Source organism: Mustelus asterias, chromosome 6 (assembly GCF_964213995.1).
Source record: "Mustelus asterias chromosome 6, sMusAst1.hap1.1, whole genome shotgun sequence".
In the NCBI taxonomy this organism is placed as follows: domain Eukaryota; kingdom Metazoa; phylum Chordata; class Chondrichthyes; order Carcharhiniformes; family Triakidae; genus Mustelus; species Mustelus asterias.
Window position 1 is genome coordinate 74,483,718 of NC_135806.1, and position 27,155 is coordinate 74,510,872.

Here is a 27,155-nt window from a genome sequence, read left to right on the forward strand (position 1 = left end):
CACCCAGAGGAAACCCACACAGACACAGGGAGAACGTGCAAACCCCACACAGACAGTCGCTCAAGGCCAGAAACGAACCTGGGTCCTTGTTGCTGAGGCAGCAATGCTAACCACTGTGCCACTGAGCTATGTTCAGTCGTAATCCTAGAATATGATTTTAATATTGCGGAAAAAGAAACATGCTATCAAACTTGTCTTGCGCTCGTGAGTACAAATTTGCATGAATACCAATTATAAAGGGAACAACAATTGTAGAGGGGACAACAATTTGTACTGCATGAAGTGATAATTGGCTGGCAAGTAGATTCCGATTGGCAGAGATGTTGATATGGAGAATGCACCAGGGAATAGTTAGCCAAGTTTTTGTTTAAATTTAAACCAGGCAGGTTGACTCCGATTGGTCAAGGCATTACCATGGGGAAAGAACTAGGGGATGACTGTCCCGCAAGGTTTTGTTTAGTTGCAAAAGGTGCAATGCATTGACATGATTCTCCTGTCTGCAAAGAACAGGGCTGTGTGTGACTATTTGTAGTTTCCAGTATGCATAAGGCAGCCACATTACACACCTAAGTGATAATCTTATACTGGTTGTCAGTGTAATTCATAGCACAATCAGGATTGTTTAGCAAGTGTTGTCCAATCATAGAATCAATCTAATGCTGAGTCTTGCAAGCACAGGTTGGCTGGGTATGCCAGTACTTTTCGTGTTGCGAACAGCTGTTTGATATGATCCTCCAGTCACTGGGATGAATGGCCTACCTACCTGACATCAGAACTGAAATTCATATACCATATTACTCAATTGTGTGATAGGGAGAATGTCTTTTGGCTTGTATCCTGTTAGTGGAAAATATCACTTTTATTGTTACTGCATAGTAAGTAGTAGTCTGAAACAACTAGTTTAATCTATTACTCAAATGTCTGAGACAGCTTACCCCTTTGACTAATCGGAGGTACACGGGGCAATTTTTAGGACCGAAAAATGGCAGCCTTATGCCCATTCATGAGTTTCTATGATATAAAGAGAGTAATGATCTGAGCAATGTAGCCATTATTACACAGGATGGCCTTGATGTGCCCTATTTCAGCATCAAGCTTGTAGTGACCTAATGGCTCGAGCCCCATTGACGAGGTTGCTGCTAAGGCCAATCTTATAGTGCATGGAACTATACCAATTCCAACATATATATTGACCAGTGAAAGGGTTAATAATCTCAGGTTTAAAAATGATATAAACTGCGATGAGAAAAACCACAGGTCTTTATTAAAGCAAACCCAGATAAGCGTCAAGGCCAAGTTATAAGGGAGGCAACCCCAGAATATAATTTTGTTTATCTAATAAAGACTCTTAAGCTGAAAGAATTCATTATATCAGATATTTGGGCATGGGAAAGTTAGCGGATATCTTCAAACCCAGACACCAGCTGGGATGCTAAGGATAACTTGTAACAATGATCAAACCTTCACACTGATTGCATGTGTACTTAATTATAATATCCAATGATTGTGATCGGTTTTTAACATTTGTATCTTATGCACAGTGCAATCTTAATCAATAGTTGAGTGGATAGCAATAACTCCTACACTTTGATATATGTTGATTATTTTTAATCAAATATGGAAGTATGTCTGCTTGCATTTTTGACTCTGGCTGGCCACCAGCTGGCGTTCCAGGGTGCTTGCTATAGCTTGAGTAATAAATAGCTGTTTGAAAAACTCCAGGACTTGGTCTGGCTACTCAAGCTTTAATAAATTAAAAGGCTGAACATAGATTAGCCCTACACCCGTAAAGGTAGGCTTGCAGTAGACAGTGCTAGTGAACCTATTGGCAGACTTCTTAAATAGCATGTAGAAGAATGGGAGCTCATTTGGTTGCTCCAGTTCAAAGTTGAACTTGAGCGCAAAATGGAACCCGTTAAGATGTGTAAGAAAATTCTTGCATGCAGCTGCAGATTCAACTCCATCTATTTGGGCATATGTGGCGTTGTTAAAACTGAACTGCATGATTTGCTGAGTTTGTAAGTGCAATGAATACAGATTCAGGCAATTGTACATTGATGCGGTGCAAATGTCTATAGCTTCCTTTAGCGTTGCATTGGTGAATAGGCTAGCAATGTCACACGAGTGCATGAAACGCAGCATTTCTCAATATACAAGATCTATATTGTCTTTGCAAACATCAATGAATCCTTTACCATGTGTGAAAAACTTGTTCAAAACTGATTGTAGCAACTCACCCAACCATTGACCAATTTATGTTGAGCAAAACCAGTGATAGATATAATAGGATGTAAAGGGACATCAACTTGTGTGTCTTGAGCAGTCCACATACACTGACAGTGAACCACGAGGATGAATCCTTTCATATATTGAACGCAACAGTTCATTATTCTTAACACAAGTCCAACAAGCAGTTTATTGGTAAGTGCTACTTGATACCGTTTTTCCTTTCATCATTTTCCTGATAAATGAGAGAAGGTGATGGAGCTTTATTTATTGGGTTTGATTTGTCCAATTTTCTACATTGTAGGATAAATACCAGCATTTTAGCTGTACAGGTATAACAGCATTCTCAGAGTGAGGCCAGATTCAAGCATATGCTTTTGAGGAAATAATGACCCCGGGTAATGTATAAAATCTTAGTTAAACAAAACCTTTTACTTTTGGGTAAGAAAAAGATGGCTTGTTTTTCTATACAGCACCGAACCTACACAGTTTTACTTCTTGTTGGCTATTCAGCATTTTCTCAAAACCTACTGACAGTTTTTAGGACTTTATGCCACACAAACGCCAAAGAGACAATTCATATGCATTCAAAACTGTATTTAATACAACATTTAGATTACACTCATAGGGGAGAAGGGGCAGAAGGGGAAGGAATACAAACGAAGTTCAGCACAAGTACAAAATAGTCAATACTAGTACAATAATTTATAAATTGAAATCAGTGCCAATGTACAGTTATGATTTTTATATAAAAGAAAATATATTTTAAATTAAATCTCATTTGGTAAAACAATATACTGATCAGACCATTTCCATCCATTTTATTAATTTTCTACATAAATAGAACTTTTATATTACAATCATTTTTCATATATAAATATTATACATATTGAAAATGTCTAACCAGTAATGGTTTCTTCAGATATTACACCTCAACATTTGTAACCATCTGGAAAGCTACAGTAATATTTTAAATAAAACAAAAAGTGTGAACTCTTGCATTTCTGCAATTTACATGGGGTGGGATCATGAATGTAGAATAAACACAACATTGAGGATAAACAGTTCAAGAAAAGTTAATTCAAAAAACAAATTGCGTTTTCTCTTCCAAAACTCTCAAACATCAATACAATTGTGAGAAACCTAAATCGCCTCTAGCTGCCGTCGCACTTTTTGTTCAGCACGTCTATCTAGTGTCCTTTGTCTAAACATAACAATGATGGCAAAAATTACCCCCACCAAAACTACAATTCCTTCGAACTTCCAGAACTTCAGCTCTTCCATTTCATCTGAACGACAGCTACAAAAAGGTAGAAGTGAAAGCAACATTAACTAGAGTTAAAGCTTAATATATATTTAGCAGGCAATTTCCTAATTCCAACACTGAAATCTACTATGTTAATGAAACATAGAGCAGTGACTTTTATACAGAATTCAAATACAACCTTTAGAGAATATATGTCTGGCCATAGTTCAGCGCAAAACTTAAAACAAACTTAGCCATGAAAAACAAGTATGAAATTCCTCTACCTCGACAATATAATAATTTTAAACACTGTTTCCCATAAAACCTCTGGGAACCACAATAAAATGTACTTTGCCCCTTTGCAGAATCTACCGTGTACAGATCCCAAAAGCAGCCAACAAGCTAGTCATAGAATTAGCCCATTCAGTCAAGTGGTGTTGCCATTCGCTGGGAATAACCCTACATGAGGAACAATATTGTGGTAGAGTATTTAGTGTTACAAAACATGCCGAGGTACTTCACAGGAATGCAGATTTTAAAAAAACAACAAACTGAAGCAGGAGCTACTAAAGATACGTGACTAAAATCTTGGTCAAAGAGGCAGATTTTTAGAAGTAAACTGAAAGGAGAGTGGTGGAGAGGTTAGAGGATTAGGGAAGGAGTTCCAGAGCTTGGGCCATTGTAGGTACAACAGTGACTGTATGGAGGGAAGGAAGTGAATGATATGTAATAGGTCAGAGATGGAGGAGAAAGGTTGAATGAACTTACCAAAGTAAGGAGGGGGGAGTAAGGCCCTCGAGAGATGTGAAGACAGGTAAAATCTCTAGTGGACCATGAACCAGTGTAAGTTAGCAAGCACAAAGATGACAGGTAAAAGGACTCCATGTGAGTTAGGACATAAGCAACAAAACTTTGGATGAGTCCATGTTTCTGGAGAGTGGAAGAGGCTGACCTGGAGAATACTGAATAGTCAAGTGTGAAGCAGCAAAAGCATGGATAAGGGCATCAGCAGCATTTGGGCCACGCAGGGGTGACATTATGAAAGAGAAGCAGACAGTCTTGGAGATGAAGATCCATTATGTTCAGTCCCTGCCACATGATGAATCTGTGGCAGGGGCTGAACATAATGGCTTCACTGTTCCTAATCTTTAACCAGAGGAAGCTTCAGGTCGACTAGAACCGGATGTCAAACAAGTAGTGTTTTGTTTGACAAGAGGCAATGACAAACCAGAGTTGGTTACTCTGTACAGTCTGAAATAGAAACATAGTAAAAGCATACTGAACACCACCCCAACATATTCAGCACGGATGAATTCCAAATCTTGACAGGAGAACAATACCCTCAAAGTCAGTCAGTAGCACCGTAAGGGATCATAACATTTTAACAGCTAGTTGACAAGTTCTACTCTGTACAGTCTGAAATAGAAAATAGGAGTAGGCCATTCAACCCTTTGAGCTTGCTCCGCCTGCTCATGGCTGATCACCCAACTCCGTAACCTGTCCTTGTTTTCCTCAATATCCTTTGAAAAAAAATGTTTCGGCACAGCCAAGAAGGGCCAAAAGGCCTGTTTCTGTGCTGTAATGTTCTATCTATTCTATCCCTGTATCCCCAAGAGCTATATCTTACTCTTTCTTGAAAACAATGTTGTGGTCTCAATTGCTTTCTGTAGTAGAGAATTGCACTAGCTGACAATTCTCTGGGTGAAGAAATTTCTCCCCGTCTCAATCCTAAATAGTTTACCCCACATCCTCAGGCTTTGACCCTGGTTCTGGACACCCCTCCATTGAAAACATCCTTCCTGCTTCAAAATTATCCACCTGGTCCATAAATATATTTTACCTACACCAAGATAGAATTTAATGAGAAATATTTCAACAATACAATGTCAAATCATGTGCATTCATTGAATCATAGAATGTTTACAGCACAGGGAGCCATTTGGGCCATCATCTCTGCTGGCTCTCTGCAAGAGCAATGTTCAGTTGCATTTGGGTGCCCCTCCTAATATTTCCCTCTTTAGCTCAGCATCCAAGGTTTTAATCATACCTCTGTGCAGCACCATGGGAGGTTTAGCTACATCAAATTGAAAGTACTTTATAAATGTATGTTGCTGATCTTGTGTGCTCCAACTTAAGGTGTTTTCTTTGCGTTCGACATTGTCAATAAACTGTTTGCTTTCAATTATTTTTTTTAACTGACATGGTCACAAGAAGACTGTGCCATAATACCACAGCTCCAAGTTTGTCAGGGCTTCACAATATTAAACATCTAGAATGATTCAGCATAAAATGGTAGGTGAAACACTTGCAATAAACTCGTGCACCCAACACAACTGAACACCTAATGCAACTTCTCTGCCTTTTCACCACAGCCTTGCTAATCTTTCCCCTTTTTTTTCCCTCTTGGAATTCACTTCAACTATGACAAATATTCCAATTAATTATTTCCAATCATGGACCAAGTTTACCAATTAAGTGCTTATTTAAAAGAAGTTTAATTTTGTATTCTTTAGTTTATTTATTGGTGTCACAAGTAGGCTTATACTAACACTGCAATGAAGTTACTGTGAAAATCCCCTAGTCGCCACACTCCATTGCTTGTTCAGGTATATTGAGGGAGAAATTAGCATGGCCAATGCACCTAATCAGCACATCTTTCAGACTGTGGGAGAAAACCAGACCACCTGGAGGAAACCCACACAGACACAGGGAGAATGTGCAGACTCCGCACAGACAGTGACCCAAGCCAGAAATCGAACCCGGGTCCCTGTCGCTGTGAGGCAGCAGTGCTAACCACTGTGCTGCCCCCATTGTATTCTAATCATACAGCAACGCAGGTTAAATCATAAACATCAATTTTTTTTTTAAACAGATTAAGAAAACATGCTTCAATTTTCTTCCCCACATTCATTTACTTGTCTCTTCACACCCATACAACTGCCAACAATCAGTATAGCAAAAATGACTACAGTTATTACATCGGTGAAGCAAAACAATAACCTAAAAATCAGTTTCACAATAGCTAATATAATATTTAACATTGCTAGAAACCCATCACAGTTTTTTCACCAATAAATGAAGCATCACAACACATTTAAAATTATGAAGGGGACGAAAAGAGTGGATCGAGAGAAGATATTTCCTCTTGAAAGTCCATAACGAAGGTTCCTGGAATAATGGGAATGTGAAATTTGCTACCACAAGTATAGAAGTATAGTTGAGGCAAATAATAGATGCACTTAAGGGAAAGCCAGAAAAGTAGATCAGAGAAATGCATCGATTTATATGCAGATAGGGCTAGATGAAGAGCAATGGGAAGTCTCATGTGGAGCGTAACCAGTCATAATGGTCACAAGTTGAATGGCCTCTTTTTGTGATGGACATTCCATGTAATTACATGTAATTTCTATAACTTTAAAGAATAGATGCTTACAAAGATACATGGGTTGGAAAAAGGTGAAAGGTTATGTGAATTTTTTTTAAAAATTGTTTTGGGAAACAGTGACATTTAATGAAGTCAAAGGTTCAATATTTTTGAAAAAGCCAAGATTAAGCATTAATTATTTGTAAATTGGATGAACATAATAGGATGATTGGCTCCATCATTCTACCCTTATGATTTAATGGAAACAGAAGAAAGAAATTACAACCAATTGGTGGACAGCAAGAGCTAATATAGACCCAGTTAAAGATAACAGAAAACCTAATGGGGAAATCACTAACTTGCAGGTAAGTATAACAAATAGAAATACACAAAACTTCATTTTTTTTTGTTTCTGAAAATGCCAGTGTCGCATATTATTTTTCCCTGAAGATTATTTGGTATTTTCTGATTAAGTTGGCCTTTCCAACGTCAATAATATTTTTACTTATAATAAACAAGGAGTTCTACTGGACTGAATTCTGGGTTTGTCTTACCTTCTATACATATGGTCTGATGTGCACTTTATTTCTTCCACAAACCCAGTAAATGTACATTCCACATGCACCGTCTGCAAAAGGTTAAATGGATAAGTCATAGCATAACAGTAACAATAAGCATCAAGACTTGTTTTAAAGACATAAAATATATGGGCACTCAACCATGTCAACTCTATGCGATGGATTCTTGATTAATTAAGAATTTGGTTTCTCGATAATTTGGCTGATTTGTTTCAGATGTGAGATAGGCTTCAGTGATTGTGGCATTATAGTTATAGTCAGTTTTTAATTATTAGTTACACAAAAAAATTATCAAAATGGTAGAATAAATTTTATCACAGATTTCATACACACATTCAGCAGCAGGAAGGTCGATTGTAACATGGCAATTTGTCCAAGATAATGTTTCACTCAGCTAGACTCAGAGCCTCATCCAAGATGACAAGGTGGGAAAGTGGGGGGGGGGGGGGGGATGGCAGGAAGAATAGCCTTAATAATAAAGGATAGGACAGAAAAGAGAAATCAAGATATAGAATCAGTTCAGTTGGAGCTAACAGATAACAGGGCCCCAAAACACTGGTGAAAATAGGTTACAGGTGATTGCAGTGGTGGACAGTGTATCAATCAGGAAATTAAAGGTACATTGAACAAGGATAACTGTGGTCATGCAGGATTTTTAACCTTCATATAGACTGGATGAACCAAATTTGCAGTGAGAATGTGGAGGACGAGTTCCCGGGATGTATTCACGATATTTATCCATATCAGTATGCCAAGGGATCAGGCTACTTTGGATCTAGTATTGTGTAATGACACAAGCTTAGCTTTACGTAATTGGAGCCTCTCAATTGAATGATCACAATATGATGGTTTGGTTACGTCAAACTGGGGTCTTAAATCTGAACAAAGTAAACTATATTGATATGAAAGACAGGTTAGCCAAATTTGGAAACTTGGTTAAAAGATATGACAAGTCACAAATATCATCCTGTGGGACTGTGGCACTCTCTCCTCATCCTTGTCAATCAGTCTAAAACCTTTAAGACAGTTGATAACATTATCCTTCAACAACTCTCTACCACTGTCCAGCTGGATAGCACTTCATTCTTATCCGTCTAATCATAGCCAAAGAATCATCTGAAATGGCTTCTCTTCCAGTGCTCTGATGTTCCTATCTATCCTTGGCCCCTCCTTTTTCTCATCTACATGTTGCACTTTGGCAATATCAAACACAGCATTTTTCACATGAATGCTGATGTAACTCGGCTCTCCCACACCACTCCCTGGCGATTCCTCCACTTGTCTCAAAATTATCAGACTGCCTGTCTGACATCCAGTAGAGAACTAGCAGGAATTTCCTCCAATTAAACATGGGAAGATAAAGTCTTAGGTCTCCACTGAAAGCTTCATCTTCCAGTTACTGACTCCATCTTTCTCCCTGGCAACACTTTGGAGCTAAACAAAATTGTTCATAATCTTGGTGTCATATTTCATACCAAGGTGAGATTTCAAAAACTTATGTGCCAACATTATCATCTCTATCCACTCTAGGGCTGCTGAACTCTGCCCCTGCCTCAATTCATCTACTGCGAGCAACCTCATCCATAACTTACCTCCAGACTTGACTATTCAATCGACTCCTGACCAGCTTCCATTCTACCCTCTGTAAACCTGAGGTTTTAATTCTGCTAAACAAGACCCATTCACCAATCATGCTTGTCCTCACTAAGCTATATAGGTTGTTGGTTATGCAATGCCTCAATTTGAAAATTCTTATTCTAGTTTACAGATCTCTCCTTGACTTTGCCTCGCCCCATTTTAATAATCTCCTCCACTCTCACAACTCTCCAAGGTATCTGCACTCCTAAGCGTTCCTGTTTTTAATTGTTCCATGATTGGTGGCTGTGCCTTCAGCTGACAAGGCACTAAGCTCTAGATTCTCTCAATAAACCTGTCATCACTATCTTTCTCTCGTACTAACAACCCATCTTTATTGACCAATTTTTTGGTCACCTACCCCATTATCTCCTTAAGTGGCTCAATATCAGATTTTGCTTTATAACACTCTTGTGAACTACTCTGGGATGGTTTATTACAATAAAAATGCAATACAAATACAAGTAATAGCTGTTGACAATAGATAATCAACACCAACCAGTTAAATAATTAAATCATAATTCATAATGAATATACATTCCCATAAAGGACTGCGGCCAACAAGTTAAAGATAGTGTCAGATTAAATGAAGCAGCTTATAATTTGCCAAAAAGAGTATAACATACAAGAATTAAAAGGATTTTAGAATTTAAAGGATAACCACAAATCTTGACAGAGAAAGCAAAATAAATAGAGAATAAACTGGCAGAAAACATAAAAACAGATTGTAAAAACCTCCTTGGAATAGATTAGCAGAAGTACATTTAAGAGGCATCGTAGATTAAAAAGTGGTGAACTATAAACTAGCTAACATGATATCAGTAACAGGGTAGATATTAGAGTGCATTATTAGGGAGATGAACACAGGACACTTAGAAATTCATAATACAATTGGGAAGAATGAACATTTTTACTAGAGTTTTTTATGATTACAACTAGAATGATAGATGAGGGACAGCCAGGAGAAATAACATATTGGGATCTGCAGCAAATTACAATCCAATATGTTATTCTGCACAATTTACTACTTAGTTATGAAGTGACATTGAGAGCAGGTCAGGTTGTTCCTGGTATATATTGTCATACCAAAGGCACAAGGATAGCAAATAAGCGTCTCAGTTTTTTTTATTTATATCAATTTACTTTTTTTTTCTTAAATGACATTTTATAATTACTCTTATACAAGCATAAAATGTTTGTAAGTTACATGTAAACAATACCTTTTCATAATCACTGCATGGAGTGCATTCTCTTATAATACTGAATTCCTCTTTTTCCCAGCAAGGCCTTAGTTGCAAAATTCCTGCTGTTTAATTTATAAACATAATAAAAATCACAATGTTTCAGTATTTTGAAACTATTGACAACTTTTAAAAAGTTACCTCAGAGTTACATTTTCTTTCTCTGAATTAATTCATCTTAATTTTTTTTATAGTCACAGCTAACTAGTTAATATCTATAGAAAGCAAATATATCATTTTCCGGGCCTGTCCAGTGGTGCAGAATATTCAGTGAACCAGCAGAGCCAACCTATCAGTGATCCCCACATGAGTGAGAGTGGGTGGAATATAGCAGGGGCAGGCCCAAAACAAAGATCAATTACTTTGCGAGAAGGAGCAAGAAGAAAAAGCTGATAAATGAACTGCCACCACACTTCCACATAGACTAGCAACCAGCTCCAAAGAACTATTAGCCAAGGCAAGTCTTCCCTTCAATGGGTGCTTGAACTATATTGCACAACATACAAGTCTTGACTTTCAACAGAAATATCAATATATTTACAAGTCAAGTGTCACATTAACACAAAGCAATTTATATAGTGCAAGAAATCCAACAAAGATAATTTACAAATTCCTTGTTCATGCCGCCATCTTTTCGCTCAACATCGCACTACCCCTTCCTATTAAAATGTTCCTACTCTTTATATTGCAATTTTCAATGAATTATTTCCTGAATTATTTACTGAGTCCTATTAGGGAAACAGAAACAGCTTTTTAAAGACATATCAACTATTGAGCTACTCGGATGAGTGAATTCTGTGTGAAAAGCCTCCAGATAGATACATATTGATACATCTCAAAATTAAGGCAAGCTAGGCTATTCCAGGATCCATACAAGCAAGCTTTATGTAAGGTGTTATGGTTTCTGAAGTACTATATTAACAGTCTCAAGGTAGTCTGGAAATAAATTGTTTGCCCATTCATTTAGCTCCATAAAACTCTTTGCGTACAAATGTGACCCTCAATTTTACAGAAGAAAATCTACATTATTGCACTGAAAATTTCTTGTAATCAAGCCCAGGACAGGGCTGTTATATTTTATTCAAAAATTACCAGTTAATAACCATTCATCTGTACACATGAGTATTTTAACACTAAATCAAGACCATAGTTAATCAAATTCAATTTACTTAGGTGTAATTTTTCATCATGCTTTAAGTATAAATTATCATGAATTAACTTACTAAACATAAAACCCAATCACAAAAGAATGACACATTCAAGAAAGCAAATCTTAATACATTTTAAATGAATTAGAGGGTGTGGGCATTGCAGGCAAGGCCAGCATTTATTACCCATCTCTAATGGCCTGCAAAGAGGTGGTGGGCCTTCACCAAAGTCCCTATGATAAAGGTGCTCCCGTAATGCATTTAGGTAAGAAGTCCCACGGTTTTGATCCAAATATCATGAAGGCACAATGAGAAATATTCAAGTCACAATAGTGTGTGATTTGGTGGGGAACTTCATGTTAAGTTCCCTCTTTAGTTGTTTTTCTAAGTGGTGGATTCCTGTTTCCCAAGCCTTTCCATCATTTACAAGACTCAAGTCAGCAGTATAACGGAATACTCCTCACTTGCCTGTACGACTACAGCTTCAATAACATTCAAAAATCTTGACACCATCCAGGATAAAGCAACTCACTTGTCACCCCACCCAACACCTTGAGCACTCACTCTCTCTCTCTCCACCATGGTTGCAGTCTGTAACATGTACAAGATACACTGCAGCAACTTATCAAGGCTTCTTCGAAAGCCTGCAACATGAGCAAAAGGCACATGGGTACACCACCATTTGCAAGTTCCCTCCATGTCACACAGCATTCCAAGTAGTTGTTATATTTTATTAAATAATGTCTTTGTAAAGCAGGCTTTGGACTTTTTATAATGTTAAAGATGCTTTATTAAGTCTCAATACTGCTGTTGCTTCATTATTGTTGGATCCATTAACAGCATTGTGGGAACATCTTCCCCACGCAGACTTCAGCCTGTCCAGAAGGCAGGTTACCACCACCTCAAGTGCATTCAAGGATGGGCAATAATTGCTGGCCTTGCTAACACCACATCACATGAACAAATAAACAAAAAATGCCAAGGCATATTTCACATTCAATCTTTTGTGGGCAAACATTGGTTTTTATCGGCAATTACGATTCTGTACTTAGAAACATAGAAGCCCTACAGTACAGAAAGAGGCCATTCGGCCCATCAAGTCTGCACCGATCACAATCCCACCCAGGCCCTACCCCCACATCCCAACATATTTACCCACTAATCCCTCTAACCTACGCATCTCGGGACACTAAGGGGCAATTTTAGCATGGTCAATCAACCTAACCCTGCACATCTTTGGACTGTGGGAGGAAACCGGAGCACCCGGAGGAAACCCACGCAGACACGAGGAGAATGTGCAAACTCCACACAGACAGTGACCCAAGCCGGGAATCGAACCCAGGTCCCTGGAGCTGTGAAGCAGCAGTGCTAACCACTGTGCTACCGTGCCGCCCTTAAAGGCTCTTTCTTTCCCCATTTTCTAAAATGAAAAGCAAAGTTAACTTAGAAATTTGATCATTACAATACTTACTTGTATTTTTTTCTGACTGTACTGGAACAGCTTCACATATCCTAGTGAATCCAGACAACAAATTCAACAAAATATATTATACACACAGAAACAAACCGATGTTACACATTTCAGTTTCTAATTTACTGAAAGTAAAAGGTCATTAAGATGGATTCCTTATTGAATGCCGTATGTAAATTTTAAAATATTGTATGTATTTAAGCTAATTAAAGTGGTACTTTCATTATATTACATCTTGTGCAGAAAAAGCATTCTGGTAACAGTGTGACAAGTAATTCATCAAGAACAACACGTTCAAGAACATGTTAATCTGGTATTGGTCCAGAAGTTGACTTTTTTTTCCCCCTTTCTAGCCCAGGAGACAGTGGCCAGTTAGAGTGCACAACTCTGCCTTAGCTGAGATTAGCTGCATCATCAAAGAACAGAAAAGGATCTGGGGCATTTTGTCCTGTATTGATTAGAGCTACCCTGGATGATCCCTTTGTCTAATAAACTACTGGATTGGCAATTTATACACCTGTGCCTGAGGTTGGTTGGGAATTTTATAGAATTTATAGAAACCCTACAGTGCAGAAGGAGGCCATTCAGCCCATCGAGTCTGCACCGACCACAATCCCACCCAGACCCTACCCCCACATATTTACCCGCTAATCCCTCTAACCTACACATCTCAGGGGCAATTTTAACCTGGCCAATCAACCTAACCCGCACATCTTTGGACTGTGGGAGGAAACCGGAGCACCCGGAGGAAACCCACGCAAACACGAGGAGAATGTGCAAACTCCACACAGACAGTGACCCGAGCCGGGAATCGAACCCAGGACCCTGGAGCTGTGAAGCAGCAGTGCTAACCACTGTGCTACCGTGCCGTGAGCTACGGTGGTGAGCTACAACAACAATTTGCCAACTATGTAATCTTTAATGCAGTAAAATAGGGGCGGGGATTGTCTATGCACATTTTCAATGGATTCAAAAGGCTACAAGGCTTTTCACGTCATATTTCTGAGGGTGCATCACTTTCCAATGCCATGCCCACTCTCATTCAAGTGGACTAAAGTTGCAGCTACGATTTTCCAATGTCCCAAACCAATTTACCTGAAGGTGTTCTACAAGAACAAAATCAATAGACTTACTAACATATCTGTTCCTGAAACACCACCACAACAATGGGGAAAAGGCAACACTTTAAATAAAATAAAAAGCATCAAACAAAGCAACAAATGCCTCTTTGAGGTCCAGAGAGGCCCACATAACACATGAAATTATTTTAAACAGATTTATTTTAAATATGCCGTACTTTTAGCAGATTACATTTGTTGGCAAGGCCAATCAAACTCAATTCGATTCTGCACATAAGCTTATTTTACCTGAAAGATGTGAATGTATTCCATATTGTACCCAGATAAACCAGAAGATACACCACTTCTGCCAACTGCAACATTTTCTCCCCCTCCACTTTGCACCCTTACTTGCTGCAACAGAACAGTATCAAGGTTAGGAAGTGCATTTGCCCATTTTGAAAAAGAAGCATGGCTCATGTTTGATAGCAACCTCATTATCAAAACAATATAGTTCAAAAGATTCCAGAAATGATGCCTGGGAGAATGAAGACTGATATATACTATCAAATCCTGTAACCTAATAGAGGTGTTCAAATGTCAAATGAAAGAACATTCAAGCTAGTCACCTGAACCATGCATTTAGGTTAGTCTTAGTATCTCCAAGTTATTTTAGGTGGTAAACTTTATACAAACATGTACTGTAAAACATCCATTACTTTAAAATGGAGTCTTCCTGTGCATCAGTGGAGTACAGAATAGAAAATCTTACACCAACTTTATTGAAAAATAATGTATCCCACATTGCCGCCACAATATATATTGTAATAATGGTTACTCTAGCAGTCCACTTAATGAAGTTAATGTAATTAACTCAAGCCTGTTTTCAGATTAAGCTGGAACTCTGAAATTAGATTACTATCTGAAAGTCACTCCCATGTAACAAGTTCTATATTGAAAAAAATAAAAACTATCTTGCATTTTATTCTGTTTCACCCGAATTAAGAGAATAAAGTACCAAACAGAAAAAAAGTCACATGTTTATGTAGCATATTTTACAACCTCAGAACATCCCAAACACTTCATAATCGATGAATTACATCTGAGCTGTCACTCATTATGAGGCAAATGCAGCAACCAGTGCACAGTTTGGTCCGACAAACAGCTATGAAACAAATGATCAGTTATTCTGTTTGATAGTGTTGGACAATTGTTGGCTGAGACACCAGGAGAATGCCCTGCTCTTTCTAAATATTGTAAGAAGTTTAACAACACCAGGTTAAAGTCCAACAGGTTTATTTGGTAGCAAAAGCCACACAAGCTTTCGGAGCTCTACTTTCTACTTTCCACTTTCTAAATATTGCCATGGGATATTTAATATCCACCTAAAATAGGCAGAGTGGGCCAAGTTTAATCCCACATGAAATAAAGGACTCCAAGCGATGCAACAGTGGCTAAGTACTGCCCTGAACTTGCTGCCGAAATAAAGTGCTCCAGCCCTTACATATGGTCACATATCAATAAGCATTTGCAGCCAAGCAACTTTAACTTAATTAATCAACAAACTGAATATAATCACAAAACAAATAACTTGACCCAAATTGAGCTCTAGACCACACCTTGCTCTCTGTGTGCAGACAGTTTACATCCATTAGTCACAGTTGCCATAAATAATTTACAATTCGGAACTGCTGAAATAAAAGAACCTTCCTCCCTATAACACTATGGTGACCCTGAAACACAACGCTCCGCTCATAATAGGGAGATGGGATTTTAGCAGCAGAAATGCGCACACTGCTGTACATATGGGCAGCTTGTTGTCCAATTTCAGCTGATGCTGAGACCTCTGCAGATTCCCAAGGCCTCAATGCCCCTGTGTTAATGAACAAACAGCAGTATCTGTATCAGAATAAAACATCATCAGTAATAAACAATAACATGGTACGGTCACATCCTCGGGCACGACTGAACCACCTCCTAGACTCCAGCCTGGCAGGGCGAGGAACTCTCCGCCCTGGGATTGGGGTGGGGGACTCACTGCCCCGGGGCTGGGCGGGGGTGGGGGACTCTCTGCCCCGGGATTTGGCAGTGGGGGGGGGGGGACGACAATCTGCCCCGGGACTGGGCGAGGGTGGGGGACTCACTGCCCCGGGACTGGCGGGGGGGTGGGGGACTCACTGCCCCGGGATTTGGGGGGGGGGGGTGGGGTGGGGGACTCACTGCCCTGGGATTTGGGGGGAGGGGTGGGGTGGGGGAATCACTGCCCCGGGATTTGGGGGGAGGGGTGGGGTGGGGGACTCACTGCCCCGGGGTTTGGGGGGTGGGGTGGGGGACTCACTGCCCCGGGAATTGACTGGGGGGGGGGGGGGGTCATCACTGCACCAGGATTTTTTTGGGGGGGATGGGACTCACTGCCCTGGGATTTGGGGGGGGGGGGGTCTCACTGCCCCGGGATTTGGGAGGGGGGAGGTGGGGTCTCACTGCCCCGGGATCTGGGGGAGGGTGGGGGACTCACTGCCCCGGGATTTTGGGGGGGTGGGTGGGGTCTCAGTGCCCCAGGATTTGGGGGGGCGGTGGGGGACTCACTGCCCCGGGATTTGGGGGATGGGACGGGACTCACTGCCCCGGGATTTGGGGGGGGGGACGGGACTCACTGCCCCAGGAGTTTGGGGGGGGGGGGAGACACTCACTGCCCCGGGATTTGGGGGGGGTGGGGGTGACTGCCCCGGGATTTGGGGGGGGGGGGGTGGAGACTCACTGTCCGGGATTTGGGGAGGGGGAGGGGGACTCACTGCCCTGGGATTTGGGGGGAGGGGGGGGGAAGAGAGTCACTGCCCCGGGATTTGGTGGGGGGTGGGGACTCACTGCCCTGGGATTGGGGACGGGGGACGGGACTCAGTGCCCTGGGATTGGGGGGGGGGCGGGGGGACACACTGCCCCGGGATTTGGAGGGGGGGACGACTCACTGCCCCAGGATGTGGGGGGGACTCACTGCTCAGAGATGTTGATGGGGAGTTACTCTGCACCGGTACCGTGGGCTGACTCAGTCTCCAATCAGTTTACCCACGGCCCGCTCTCTGCCCTGGGTTAGGCTGATTTTGCTCAAGCCCCCGGGACTGGGCTGATTGTGCCCCGGGTTGGGGGGCTCACTACCCCCGGTACTGGGCTGGTTGTGCCCCGGGTTGGGGGCTCACTACCCCCGAGACTGGGCTGATTCTGCCCCGGGTTGAGGGGCTCACTACCCCTGGTACTGGGCTGACTCTGCCCCGGGATGAGGGGCTCACTACCCCCGGTACTGGGCTGACTCTGCCCTGGGATGAGGGGCTCACTACCCCCGGTACTGGGCTGGTTGTGCCCCGGGTTGAGGGGCTCACTACCCCCGATACTGAGCTGGTTGTGCCCCGGGTTGAGGGGCTCACTACCCCCGATACTGGGCTGATTGTGCCCCGGGTTGAGGGGCTCACTACCCCCGATACTGGGCTGATTGTGCCCCGGGTTGAGGGGCTCACTACCCCCGGTACTGAGCTGACTCTGCCCTGGGTTGAGGGGGCTCACTACCCCCGGGACTGGGCTGATTGTGCCCCGGGTTGAGGGGCTCACTACCCCCGGGACTGGGCTGATTGTGCCCCGGGTTGGGGGGCTCACTACCCCCGGGACTGGGCTGGTTGTGCCCCGGGTTGAGGGGCTCACTACCCCCGGGACTGGGCTGACTCTGCCCCGGGTTGAGGGGCTCACTACCCCCGGGACTGGGCTGACTCTGCCCCGGGTTGAGGGGCTCACTACCCCCGGGACTGGGCTGCTTGTGCCCCGGGTTGAGGGGCTCACTACCCCCGGGACTGGGCTGACTCTGCCCCGGGTTGAGGGGCTCACTACCCCCGGGACTGGGCTGACTCTGCCCCGGGTTGAGGGGCTCACTACCCCTGGGACTGGGCTGATTGTGCCCCGGGTTGAGGGGCTCACTACCCCCGATACTGGGCTGGTTGTGCCCCGGGTTGGGGGTCTCACTACCCCCGGGACTGGGCTGATTGTGCCCCGGGTTGAGGGGCTCACTACCCCCGGGACTGGGCTGATTGTGCCCCGGGTTGAGGGGCTCACTACCCCCGAGACTGGGCTGACTCACTCACTAACCAGTTTACTCACATCCGCCGCCCCGCCTCCGCTCTCGTGACCCCGCCCCGACACCGCGCGCGACACTATCGGGCGACATCGGGGAAAAGCCAATCAGGGAACGCCGCTCGGTCCCTCATTTGCATAAGGGGCGGGGATTGGCTATGATTGCCTGCACCATTCCCCAATAGGAATCCAGAATTGTACCGATGATGTCAGTGGTTGCCTCCCTCCCCTATGACGCTGCTGCAGTGGGAAGGCCGTTGCTAGGCAGGTTGCTAGGCAGGTTGCCCCGTGACTGACTGATCAGTGGTGAGTAGCCCCTCCCTCGATGCAATGTCAATCCTGACTCTCGTTGACCCAGGGGAGAGTAGATGAGGGAATGTGAATATAAAATCCAAATAACTGTGAATGCTGCAAAGGCAGCAGGAAATGCTGGAACTATTCTGCAGGTCAGGCAGCTTCTGTGAAAAGTGAGAAATTGAATTAATATTTTGACCTTTCATCAGATCCAGGGGTCAAAAGTTCACTGATGGAAAGGTCAACTTGATAATTAACTCTATTTCTCTCCGCAGTTGCTGCCAGACCTGCTGAAAATGTCCAACATTTTCTGTTCTCATTAAGCAAAGGTTAGGGTTGAAGCTTTTGATTTGATTTGATTTGATTTATTATTGTCACATGTATTAACATACAGTGAAAAGTATTGTTTCTTGCGCGCTATACAGACAAAGCATACCGTTCATAGAGAAGGAAACGAGAGAGTGCAGAATGTAGTGTTACAGTCATAGCTAGGGTGTAGAGAAAGCTCAACTTAATGCAAGGTAAGTCCATTCAAAGGTCTGACAGCAGCAGGGAAGAAGCTGGTCTTGAGTCGGTTGGTACATGACCTCAGACTTTTGTATCTTTCTCCTGACGGAAGAAGGTGGAAGTGAGAATGTCCAGGGTGTGTGGGTTCCTTAATTATGCTGGCTGCTTTGCCGAGGCAGCGGGAAGTGTAGACAGAATCAATGGATGGGAGGCTGGTTTGCGTGATGGATTGGGCTACATTCACGATCTTTTGTAGTTCCTTGCGGTCTTAGGCAGAGCAGGAGCCATACGAAGCTGTGATACAACCAGAAAGAATACTTTCTATGGTGCATCTGTAACAGTTGGTGAGAGTCGTAGCTGACATGCCAAATTTCCTTAGTCTTCTGAGAAAGTAGAGGCGTTGGTGGGCTTTCTTAACTATAGTGTCAGCATGGGGGGACCAGGACAGGTTGTTGGTGATCTGGACAAAAAAACTTGAAGCTCTCGACCCCTTCTACTTCATCTCCATTGTTGTAGACAGGGGCACACAATCCAGTTACAGATCACAATTATAATCGCAATCACAAATATATATTCCCCATCCATATTTTGAAATATTTCCCCAAATATTTGACTGTCAGGTTTTTAGTTCCTGCGATTATAATTTTGACATTATCTTCCAAAGGGAATTCCTCCAATTCTGTGCAATGTTCAGATGAAAACAAGATGAAAGAAAGGATCCAAGGCTGCTCCAGGGGCAGATTACCTGCACCCAACATTGCCTATGCAAATCACATTCATAAGTAGGGGCACACCTGCCATGGAATGTGAGAGAAGAGTTGCCAATACAAACTTATTTTCACTATGATTGATTTCCCAGATTTAGTAATCTCCTTGAATCTTATTTCCAACCAAGTTCTACCACAGGGACAATTCTTCCAAGTTCACCACATGACTCTGGACATTTGACCACCTGGCTCATGGCTACAGGGACATCAACAATCCAGTTACGGATCACAAATGTATTATACAGGTCACTAATTGCTCACTAGGACACTGTAGTTTAATTACCTTTCCCATAGATAATTAGGCAGCACAAAGAAGATGCTACATCATTTTCAGTTTGTAGAATTCTCCCAAGTCCATCCTCCGCCCCCCCCCCCCCCCCCCTCTCTGCTCTCTCTGCTGCTTTTTTCTTTCGCGCCCGGGCGCGCTGCTTCAGCTTTTTCTTCGAACTGCGCATGCACAGTTCAGAGCTCCAATCGTTCCGGCAGCGTTAAGCCCTGCCCACTGCACAGATCGGACCGGAGCCGACAAAAAGCGTATGGGCGCGCTGCAAAGAGGATTCCGGGCTCGGATCTATTTGACGCCCAGATTCGGCACTTAGACTCAAAATGGTAAAATCAGGCCCATAGTATTGAAGGCTGAGCTGTAGTCAATAAATAGGAGTCTGACATAGGTGTCTTTGTTATCTAGGTGTTCCATGGTTGAGTGCAAGGGCCAGGAAAATGGCGTCTGCTGTGGACCTGTTGCAGCAGTAGGCAAACTGTAGTGGATCCAGGTAGTCCAGGAGGCTGGAATTGATTCGTGCCATGACTAACCTTTCGAAGCACTTCATAATGATGGACGTCCGAGTCACCGGCCGATAGTCATAAGGCACACAGCTTGGTTTTTCTTAGGTACCGGAATGATGGTCGTCTTCTTGAAGCGGATAGGAACCTCAGATTGTTGTAAAGAAAGGTTGAAGATGTCTGTGAATACCCCCGCCAGCTGATTTGCGCAGGATCTGAGTGCTTGTCCGGGTACCCCATCCGGGCCAGTTGCTTTCTGTGGGTTGACCTTCAAGAAAGCTGCTCTGACGTCTGCAATGGTGATCCCAGATATATGTTCTTCCAGGGTGGAGGGCATGCTCTCGCTGACCTCTTGCTCAAAACGGGCATAGAATGCATTGAGCTCATCAGGGAGGGATGCGTTGGAGCCACAATTTTACCTGCCTTCACCTTGTAGCCTGTTATGTCTTGAAGACCTTGCCATAGTCGGCAGGGGTCGGTGTGCTGGCCTGGCTAGCTCTGTTTGTCAGTCTGTGAACATTCACCCAGATGTTCTCAGTAGAAATTAAAGAGGATATGTGGTAAATTGGCACTTTTTCTACTTGCAATGGCAAAAGTATGAGATTGCAACAGGCTTAATGGTCGTACCATGGACGTGTACCCTGAGGATGCATTACAGGACTCCTCAGAAGTGGGAATTGATCTGGAAGCTTCAACTTCCAATGAGCAATTTCCCTGTATTAAGAACCCTCCAAAAAAGTCTCCAACTCTGAGTTAGAGTCAGAGGCCGGAAGTCCCCCCTCCTGCTCGCCACTGGAATTGTAGCGGGGGGGGGGGGGTGGGGGTGGACATGCAAAGGTCCATTGACCTCTGGCGGGATTCTCCAGTTTTGAAGCGAGTGTGGCCGGAGAATCCCGTCCAGAGACTTTGGACCTTTCTGACTCACTTACCTAGTTTTTGCCTCAGTTGGGGTTAGGGTTTACTCATTGAGTGCTCATAGAAATCATAGAATCATAGAAACCCTACAGTACAGAAAGAGGCCATTCGGCCCATCGAGTCTGCACCGACCACAATCCCACCCAGGCCCTCCCCCATATCCCTACATATTTTACCCGCTAATCCCTCTAATCTGCGCATCCCAGGACACTAAGGGGCAATTTTTTAGCATGGCCAATCAACCTAACCTGCACATCTTTGGACATCTGCTTAATATTGTAACAATAATGCTGTTCTTGGTAGTAGCGGTCACAAGCAACTATGATGAGTTGCTACAGGGAAGCCAGAGCATGCAGTGGTGGAAGTGGTGGACATTGAGCCCACTGACAGGGATATCAATCAAGCAATTGCTTTTTCCTCGATGGTGTTGATCTTTTTAATTGCTGCTGTAGTTCTAGTCATTTGGGTGAGTAATCTATCACATTCTTAACTTGAGATTTGTAGATAGTGGGTAGATTTTGATGAGAAGTTAAGAAGTGAGCCACTCATTGCTGAAAATTCTCAGGGCTCCTCGCTCAAACATTGTAAAACCTCCTCCTCAACTACCCAGAGCCTTCCTGATCATGAGCCTCCTCCCCCAAGCTTCCTGTTTGCACTGTCACTCACACTCTCCTACCTCTTGTTAAACTTGGAGCCATAGGCCATTTGTGGTAACAGTAACATAGTGGTGCTATTACTGGACTAGTAATCCAAAGAGCTGGACGAATATCCAGTGATATGAGTTCAAATTCCCACTATGGCATTTGGGAAACCCATCAGAACTTAATCAGTGGGTGCACTGTTCCCAACAACAGAACCTCCCATGTTGAGGAGCATTTAGAATCGGGTCCACATTCTTCTAAAGACAGCACAGACATGTTCTAACAGCTGAGGGAGACTGTGACAACCAAGTTCCCAGACTCAAGGAGGACTGTTGGGGAGTATGTCCCCCCCCTAAGCCCCATGCTGATGACAGGCCTCGGATCATGGCTGCACAAAGGCAGTTGTTAACCGCCATTAAGAGCCACATCAAGCAATCAATTCACATGCACTTTGATTTGCACTCCATAACTCCAGCCATTGGCTCCAACAACAATAGCTGGGTAAGAGGGGGATTTCCCTCCATGTGACCCTGTTCCTCAGGGAGACAGAGGTGTCATTGTGTATTCCTATGGAGGAGGAGTGTGTGCGAGCTGTATCAGAGCTTTCTTTCAGTGCACTTCCAGAGTAATTCTTCTCATCCCCTCTGCAATCAATCCCATTGCCTCCAAAAGGCATGGCTGAGGAGGTTGCCCCTGCACCCTTGCAAGGTACCCAGCAGCAATGAATCGTTATGGCAGAAGGAGGCCATTTGGCCCATCATGTCTGTGCTGGCTCTCCAAAATGAGCACTATGGCTTAGTCTACTTCCCTGCCTTTTCCCTATACTCCTGCATATTGTTTCTATTCAAGTAATCATCTAATGCCCTCTTGAATGCCTCAATTGAATCTGCCTCCACCCCAATTCCACAGGTTCAGAGGTAGCTCTTTGCGGAGAGGCTGGCAGAGTTTGGTAGACATCTCAAATAAGCAAATATGTCCCTGCAATAGGAGAAGGATCATGTCTTGCATGTTTCTCCACATCATCCATTAGAGGCACATTCATGCCTTCTTCCACAGGCTCATCCTATTCATCTTCATTCTCCCTGTCATCTCAATGCAAGGATTTGTCATGCTTCATGGCCTATCATCACTACACAACACACCACAACAATCTATGATACCCTTGTGGTTTGTACTGCAGAGCCCCTCTGGACCTGTGAAGGCAGTAAAAGTGCATTTTCAATGTGTCTAGTCATGACGATGACGACTCTGTTGGAGACGTGGGCTGTGTTGAATTGTTCTTCTGCTGCACTGTGGAGATGCCTCATTGGTGTCATCAACCAGGTCCAAAGGGGATAGCCCTTGTCACCCAGGATCCAGTCATCAGCCTAGACAGGGGCCTCCAAAAGCTCAGGAAGCTGCGAGTTCTGTAAGGTATTTGAGTCATGGGGACGCCCTGGGAAATGAGAAAACACCCGCATGATTCTTCGTCTGTGGTCACAAGTTAGTTGGACCTTTATAGGAATCCCTCATGGTTCACATATGCTGTTGGCTGTCCCCAGGGAGGTCCAATGGAAAAATGAATACAGTGAATTACCCTTTACACTCCCGGGAAATGAGCGATCGCCGCAAAGCCCAATGCCCTGGCCAAATGGCTGTCATCATCTATGGTGCACCTGATAAACTCACTGGCAGAACAGAAGAGGGCATTAATCACCTCTTTCATGCAATTGTGTGTGGCAGCTTGCCAAATGTCAAGCATGTCATTCAGGAGCCTTGGAAACAGCCAGTAGCAAAAATGTTGAGCACTGTAATCACTTTGAGGGCCTCAGGCATGGGGTTGTCACCAAATCCTTATGGCTGCAGGTCTTGCTGCAGGTTCAGGCAAATTTCAATGACCATTTCCCTGATCAGCCTTAGGCATTTCTGGCATTGCCCGTCGGGCATCTGGAGGTAGTTCGTCTGCGTCCTGAAGACACGCTGATATACCCATGACTTTCCTATCCCTGGATATCTGCCTCCTGACCACCCTTCTACTCTGGTGCTGCCTAGTCCTGGCCATGTGACATTAGTTATTGACTGGGGAGAGCCTCCTTTCTCACATCCTCTCCTTCTGCTCCTGAAATTGTAGGAATATTGGGAGTATGAAACCCATAGGTATTCCACCAAGTGAATTGTGTGAAAAAGACAGTGATGTGAGAAACTGCATGTCGATGGGGTTCATCTAAACAGCTGCTGAGCAGAGATTTTCAACTCCTCCCATTATCCACATCCAAAACTCCACCCACCCCACACTGACCTCCTCCCACTTGGATTTGCACTCCTGGCAGCTACAAGTACGTTTTTGGACATGGCCAGTAATAATGTGCGAGTCACCCTCGAACTACAACCCATGGGCTTCCACCCCTCTCCCGTCATCTTCCACTTTGTCCCTATCACCCTTGACCCTCCCAACATCCTGTGCGCACCTTCCCGCTGTAACCCTTGAACTCTCCCCCCCACCCCGTCCCTCCCATCACTCTGGATCCTGTCATCGTGAAAGTTGACATCAACTTTTCTCCCTGGGCCTACCCCCATCCTCATTGAGATTCTTCCTCTGATCTTAGACCTGTCCTGCATCATCATTAGAGTTTCTATGAGATCCTGTGACCTGTTGTATGAGATCATCGAATATCCCTAATTCAGACAGGAGCTGCCCCCCTATAGAATCAAATGTCCTTCTGTAATTGTGAACCTTCCCTCTGCCAGCCAGGACCCAAATGTGGATAAACAATAAACAAATATCCACTCCCCAAACACACAGGCACTTGCACACAAGAAAAGATGTCATGTGTACTGACAATGTCAGTATAATAGATCGAGGGCAACTCAGTGTGGTTTGAATCAACAAAGGCTTTATTGCCTGATAAAGAAAAATATATACAACAAGTTCAGACTAAATTACAATGCGACCACTCTCCTGGACACCATGGGTGGGGTTTTCTGGTTGTGCTCAGCCCAAGACCAGAAAATTCCACCCGAGGCCAACAGACCTTTGCATGGTCCTGTTCCAGCCATTACAATTCCTGTGGTGGGAAGGACAGGAAAATTCCGCCCACTGGTTCCAACTGGGTGGTACATGGCCCCCTGTCGATTGGCTCAGTTTCCCAGTGGGGAAATCCACATGATCCTTGCCAATCACGTGACCCTCAGGAAAGGCCTTCCCCCGTAAAAGACTATGCTATTACAGTCATAAGTCTCTAGTTGTGATGCTGTAGTATTTGTAAAAAAAATGTAATCTATTTGAGTGGACACAAGAAGACTTAAAAATGGCTGCCAAAAGTCACCTGACCTTTTCACCTGTAATATGGTCAGGCTTCCAGAAAGCTTCAAGTGGATTGCAGGCAGACATATCCACATATGAAAAGACTTGTGAAATTCAATGAGTCCTCAAGCAGACAATGGGCGGCGGAACTTTCCCGACCTGCCCGCCATGGGAATTGTAGTGGGCGGGACATGGACCATGCAAAGGTCTGCTGACCTCGGGTAGGATTTTCCAGCCTTGGGATGAGCGCGGCTGGAGAATCTTGCCCAATGACTTTCCCTGAAGGTGTGAAAACTTTAGCTCCTTTAGAACTTTGCAGCTGATAAGGGGACTTTGGAATGCTAATGGGGCAGCCACTTGCCTTATTTGGAAAATGACTTACCATTTTGTCCAGATCACATGATAGCAGCCATTTTGTGTGCAGAACCACCTAGAATAATTCTGAGAAATAACTTCAGAAAGGGTTCCTGGCTAAGGGAGGATAAAGGATAGGTGATTAAGAAATCAACTGCTGTTTCTGCCAAAAAAAAACTCCAGGCAATCTGCAAGTGCAGTAATTACACAAATAGCGAGGAATAGGAAACCTATCCTAAAAACCTGCTGACCCACTTAATCCACCCGAAAAAAGGGAAACACCAACTGATCAATTGCAGAAGATCTTGCAGCTACTTAGCCAGACCTCAGTTTTCAACTCCTTCACTTTCGAAAGAAATGAACTCAAGCAACATGTCCCCGATGATACCTCACAGAGACTAACTTGAAATCTCTAAGTATTTTATTTTTCTTTACCTGATTTTAATCTTTGCCTCTGTATTTTCAATTATGAATTTTATCATTTTTACCTAAGTTTTCAGCAGTAGTCTTGTAATAAACTAACCTTTCTTTGTTTAAGTTTACAGTTTGTCTGCTGGGTCATTGTTAAGTTGAACCACTCATAAATTTAAAGGGGGCTACATACCCACACATAAATTCTTAGTTCATGGACCATTTTAAGGAAATGCCATGTCGTGACAAACAGGTCACTTATTTACAGTCCTTAAGCTGGTGGTTAAAAAGTTGCAGGAGTGAAGGATTTTCTCTAGATTCACCGGAGACAGCAGAGGTTGAAAGCTTCCAGCTGTTTCAGACAAAATCGTGGCCAAGCTCATATAGTGAAGAAAATGTAATCCTGCGAGTAAAACATTAAGTCCTTCTCTCTGCCTAAGGCAATTTAATTTTTGAGGCAGAGTCCCCTGCATTGTGCTGGGTGTGAGATGTCCATTCCTCTGGTCGTCATATTGCAGACTGACTTGCTGGGCTGCCCTTGTAGATTAAGAAGATATTGGCTCTCCCTCCAGCCAGTCATGTGATGACAGTATTCCATTATTCACACAATGGGTTGAAGCCAATGTATTTGACATACAGTGGGGGACTATTTGATATTCCGTCAGCATTCCTATTCACAAACAGGGCATATAAAGACACAAACTCAATTTACAAAATAATGATTGGAATGCGAGTCTTTACAGGTAATCAAGTCTTAAAGGTCCAGACAATGTGAGTGGAGAGAGGGTTAAGCACAGGTTAAAGAGATGTGTATTGTCTCCAGACAGGACAGTTTGTGAGATTTTGCAAGCCCAGGCAAATCGTTATGGGGGTTACAGGTAGTGTGACATGAACCCAAGATCCCGGTTGAGGCCGTCCTCATATGTGCGGAACTTAGCTATCAGTCTCTGCTCAGCGACTCTGCGCTGTCGTATGTCATGACAATGGATGAATGAACACCGCTCGACAATCACCAGGCAAGAGTGTTCTCTTCCTGTTGGGGGACACTTCAGCAGTCACGGGCACTCGGCCTCTGATCTTCGGGTAAGCGTTCTCCAAGGCGGCCTTCATGACACACGAC

At 43.5% G+C, this 27,155-nt stretch overlaps 1 protein-coding gene across 3 annotated transcripts; it reads right to left on the reverse strand.

Annotated features, from left to right (window-relative positions):
* Nucleotides 1-2,808: 2,808 nt before the first annotated feature.
* On the reverse strand, nt 2,809-18,186 carry LOC144495309 (protein JTB-like). 3 transcript variants are annotated; one of them, XM_078215406.1, is made up of 6 exons: nt 18,108-18,186; nt 14,277-14,381; nt 12,910-12,950; nt 10,270-10,355; nt 7,391-7,464; nt 2,809-3,526 (listed from the first exon to the last, which is right to left on the reverse strand). In XM_078215406.1, exons 2-6 carry the CDS (start codon nt 14,348-14,350, stop codon nt 3,370-3,372), a joined length of 432 nt encoding a protein of 143 aa, XP_078071532.1. In that variant the 5' UTR covers nt 14,351-14,381; nt 18,108-18,186; the 3' UTR covers nt 2,809-3,369. The 3 variants fall into 3 exon arrangements, with proteins under 3 accessions (XP_078071532.1, XP_078071534.1, XP_078071533.1); XM_078215408.1 differs by having other exon boundaries at nt 10,270-10,352; nt 18,108-18,136; XM_078215407.1 differs by having other exon boundaries at nt 18,096-18,125.
* Nucleotides 18,187-27,155: the final 8,969 nt, after the last annotated feature.